The sequence below is a fragment of the Limulus polyphemus genome, unplaced genomic scaffold, assembly GCF_000517525.1.
Source record: "Limulus polyphemus unplaced genomic scaffold, Limulus_polyphemus-2.1.2 Scaffold1490, whole genome shotgun sequence".
NCBI classification, from domain to species: Eukaryota; Metazoa; Arthropoda; class Merostomata; order Xiphosura; family Limulidae; genus Limulus; species Limulus polyphemus.
Window position 1 is genome coordinate 162,921 of NW_013667100.1, and position 4,586 is coordinate 167,506.

A 4,586-nucleotide genomic window follows, 5' to 3' on the forward strand; every position below is an offset into this window, starting at 1 on the left:
ACACACACACACACACACACACACACACACACACACACACACACACACACACACACACACAAAACAAGGCATATTTGTATAAACGGATTGATGACTCAACAACATACAAAGGACTTTGAAGTCTCCACAAAGTAGCCAACCATTTTCTTTGTATTTGACCTTATTAAGAAGAAGTTGGAGATTTTCGTACGTTTCCTTCAAGTGAACCGAATGAATAATAGAAACAGATGCATATATGTTACCATTGTGAAGGAGAAGACCTTTTAGACTTCTTTTGGAGGAATCAATGAACAATCGCCACTCACTTGGTTCATAGACTGCAGCTCCTAGCATTGGTATTAATTCAGCAATATTGTTACAATAAACTAGTGAACCTTCTTACGAATAGTATGGTAGAAACTCTTTCTCACAATTTCTGTACCAGTAAAATTATGTCCATGAAGAATGTAAGTTGTTATCCCGAAGTCTAGACTCCGAAATCTCTGAAAAAAATCCTTTGGAAGGCCAAAACCTCTCACTAAATCATTAAGTTCATCTTATTTGAAAAGTTGTGGTTCACCAGACATTTCAGGTTGAAAACAATCCCTATCATAATTTCTATTAAAATCAGAATCAGATGAAACTATATCAAGAGTCTCCGGTGAAGTAGGTACAGGTACATCGGGTCAATGAGCAACAGGTCCTATAGCAGATTGAAGATTCGGATAAGAAATTTCCTTTGTTTCGAATGTTGTGACCTTGCACATTACATGAGCAAAAATAACAGGCATCACTATGGTTTCTGAGCTCACGCCAGACCATCGGAATTCCAAAAGGCAAAGACATTTTTTTGCCTTTGGTCCATTGTCTCCACTTATCGACACAAGCGGTGCAAACTTTGTGCGGAGCCCATGATTTGTCTTGGTCCCAAAGTTTTATTTCAAATGCGCGTAATACGTTTTCTTTACGAATTCTGTAATGTTTTGCCTTTGCTTCCTTACAACAAATTTTTGGGCCATTTACACAACCTCTTGTGGCCATAGCGACGAATAAATGTCAAAGTGCACGCACAAACAAATATTATCTAGAAATGATACGCTATGTGTCCGGTTAAGTGTCCGGTTAACCGTTTATGTACTAGCGGTGTGTTTCTCGTGGGTTCTAGAACAATCGATAAGACTCTCACGTCGCGATTGGTGTAGAGAAATCTACAGCCAGTGGTTTTCAACATTTTAAGAATAACAAAATGTGACTCGATTTCAATGGAAATGATTCACATATGTAAAAGTACATATGACGTTTTGTGGAAAATCTGTACGTGATGGAGAAAAATTGATATCATTTTCGGATTCAGTGTAAAGGAATTACTGTAGAACATTTAAAAATTTCAAGACAATAAAACCATCGCAGGCCTGTGTTAATCATGTAAAATTCCATGCTATTGCTCATAAGCGGCAGAAACAAATTGAATCTTGAGAGGCACCTTTCTCATGTTTACTGATTTGTTAAAAAGAAAGGCCAAACGAATTTGAACCAGTAAGAACTGCAACTGGCCTTCCATTTTTAGGCTTTACGTGCTGTTTACTGACTTTATTTTATTTTTAACGCTAAGAGTTTTAATTTTTAAAGGGACACTTTATTATTTTTACAAAAAAAAAGTGGGGCACGTGCCCCCAGTGTCCCCCTCCGCCGCCTGTCTTGATTAACGAAAATACAAAACAACAACAGAAAAAGAAACCAGAGGAGAGCGATATACAAAATATTATCTTTTATACACCAAACTAGATTGTAGTTGGTTTGAGATCTTAAATGGACTGCAACTGCCTGTTGAAAGAAAATAAGTCAACGTTTTGGCCTAAACGTCGTCTCCTTTTCTTTCAACAGGCAGTTTCAGTCCATTAAAGTTGTCAGACGTACTACGTGTAGATTGCGGTTACAATGTGAGAATCTAAATACTTACTTATCATGAAATGGAAGCAATGGCCTGAATAAGAAAGGAAAAAAGTATTATTTTTTATTGTTTATTTTAATTATGCACAAAGCTACACAAGGGCTATCTGTGCTCTGCACACCACGGGTATCGAAACCCGGTTTCTAGCGTTGTAAGTCCGCAGACATACCGCTGTGCCACTGGGGGGGCGGAAAAAAGTAACTTGAGTAATTCTACATACGAGTATTAATTGTGTTATTGTTAAAAGAAACTAATAATAATACGTTAAATAAATGAAATATCCTTAGGCTACTTCTTACCTATCAAAATTTGAAAGATTTAAATAAAAAAATAATTACTTAAAGGTATAGTATTTATACCTATTCCTAAGAACACGGCCTCGAATCCCTCTTCTTTCAATGACATCAAAGTGAAATCTCGTCCAAGTGCTTTGTCATGCTCAACCTGTAGGAAAACATTTATGTCATTGTGTTAAACATCATTATTGTAACTTGTTGACCTATTGTTGATATTTAACATTGTTTATTTCAGATTGTGTCGTGGAAAAGCTACTTTAGTACAGAACTTCCCAAAGTTATAAAACATGGCCAACTTTGGTAATCTATATAAATAATACGCTTGCGTTTGTCTGTCTCGAACTTTCTCGATCAAACGCTAAAAAATTCCATTTCGTCAAAAAGGCTTTTATCCGAGGAGTCCGGATCGCATATTGGCTTTTCCATTCAGAATCACCTTACCTGATTTTTGCTTAGTGAAACTTCTTAATGCAATGAGTATGCTACACAATGCCATAATGTCGTTGATATCACGTGACAACTGGCTATGATTTTAACTTCAGTTTTTTATTTGCAAAGTATTTGACACAAAGAACGCTTAACCCGCGTGTAATTTCCTAAAAAAAATTAACATTACACTACATACGTTTACTATTTGCTTTCCCGATTTATTTAGGCTAAAATAAGCATACACAGTTTGTTCAAAACCATATGTTTATCATTTTGCGAACACACATTCAGACGTTTCTACATATTCAGCTAAGTTTGCCTTCATTACAACTTTACATTTACTTTACTTTGCAAAAATTTTGCTTCGGTTCATATCATAAACGACTATAAAAACCTTTTAGCTACTTTATTTCTTTACTAGGGATTTTATTCTTTGTTTTTGTGAGTTTCTTTGTTTCAACTCGTAAAACCATATCATACACCGACTTAGGCCCTAAGCTCAATCGAAATATTGCTCACAAGATCGGCCGCATTGGTTGACCGTGGGAAAATCGAGATGGCCTGTTTTTATGCTCAAACCTGCCAAGATAAAGGTAATAACATAAATACTTAAATACTAATATATAAACATTATGGTTGATATTTGATATTTTAACAATTGATACAAAGGAGATGTGAGATAATATTTGTAAGATTACAAATTTCTTTAAAGCGGTGCCTTTGATACCGAGCATAGAAATTATAAAGCTGTCATTTGGCCGCAGCTATGGTTACAGGTTATCGTTTTTCAACAAATAAGTTTGAATTTTTTAAAAACAAAGCCTAAAAAGTTGAAAAAATCAAGCAATAAATCCACGGAAGCCAGAATTTTTACAAATATGTTCAAATAAGATTTTTTTATGTTATTACCCAGCTCCAGCCCATCCCACGGGCTGGATAAGATCAGGCCCGTGCAAACCTCTACTTTAAATACTAGATATTTTATCAAATAAATTACTAAGCCTTATTTATATCCCTTGCAAGTCTTTCATGAAGCTGAGTCTAATGTAGAAACTTTCTTACCTGGACGCCTAGATCTTTCATAAGATCGACTTCAAATTGTACTACTTCATGTGGAAGACGGTACTGAGGAATTTCTGAAGAGCTGAAACAAAACAACAAATAAATCTATTGACTCTTTTTTTTCTATAGCATTTTAATCTTATAATCAGCGCTCTACATAGCCATCGTAAAAATGAAACGTCAAATAGTTGATGTTATAATTACTATTTTATTATGGACTCTACTAAATACGTCTAATACATAAATTATAATTAATGTTAATACTTTACATCACACATCACAAGGCATGCTGATTCTGATAAGCGCTTAGGCTCCAACTCTTCCTTCCCAATATCCGACTAAAATCAAAAATAATCTTTACGTACGAAGGATGAGCAATGGACGTGTTCCCAAAGATCTTTTATAAGGAGAGCTGGCTAGAGGCGAAAAAAAGACCAACAGGCCGCCTCAACTTCATTTCAAAAATGCCTGCAAGAGAGACGTGAAGTTTATGGACATCGATCCGGACGCGTTGGAAAAAAAACTGCCGAGAACAGGAGTGACTGGAAGCAAGCAATTAAGCTGAGTCTTTGTAAGAAAGAGGAGAGAATGAAGGAAGAATTGGAAGAGAAGAGAACGCGTCGGAAAAATTCAAAAGCTGTGCGATCAACTTCAGAAGAACACGCAAGTTATCCACGTGACAGACGTCAGCGAACATACGCTTCTCGTTTGTTTGTTTTTTGAATTTCGTGCAAAGCTACACGAGGGCTATCTGTGCTAGCCGTCCCTAATTTAACAGTGAAGGACTAGAGGGAAGACAGCTACTCAACACCGCTAACTCTTGGGCTACTTTTTTTACCAACAAATAGTGGATTTGACCGTCACATTAT

At 36.1% G+C, this 4,586-nt stretch overlaps 1 protein-coding gene across 5 annotated transcripts in view; it reads right to left on the reverse strand.

Annotated features, from left to right (window-relative positions):
• The window catches only part of LOC106463815 (dihydropyrimidine dehydrogenase [NADP(+)]-like), a 52,568-nt gene that overhangs the window by 26,830 nt on the left and 21,152 nt on the right, over positions 1-4,586 (reverse strand). For all 5 annotated transcript variants that reach the window (XM_022391423.1, XM_022391422.1, XM_022391421.1 and 2 more), the window contains 2 exons: positions 3,718-3,799; positions 2,290-2,374 (listed from right to left, as the gene is read on the reverse strand). In XM_022391423.1, the coding sequence (XP_022247131.1) occupies positions 2,290-2,374; positions 3,718-3,799 (167 nt within the window). The remainder of the gene's footprint in view (positions 1-2,289; positions 2,375-3,717; positions 3,800-4,586) is intronic.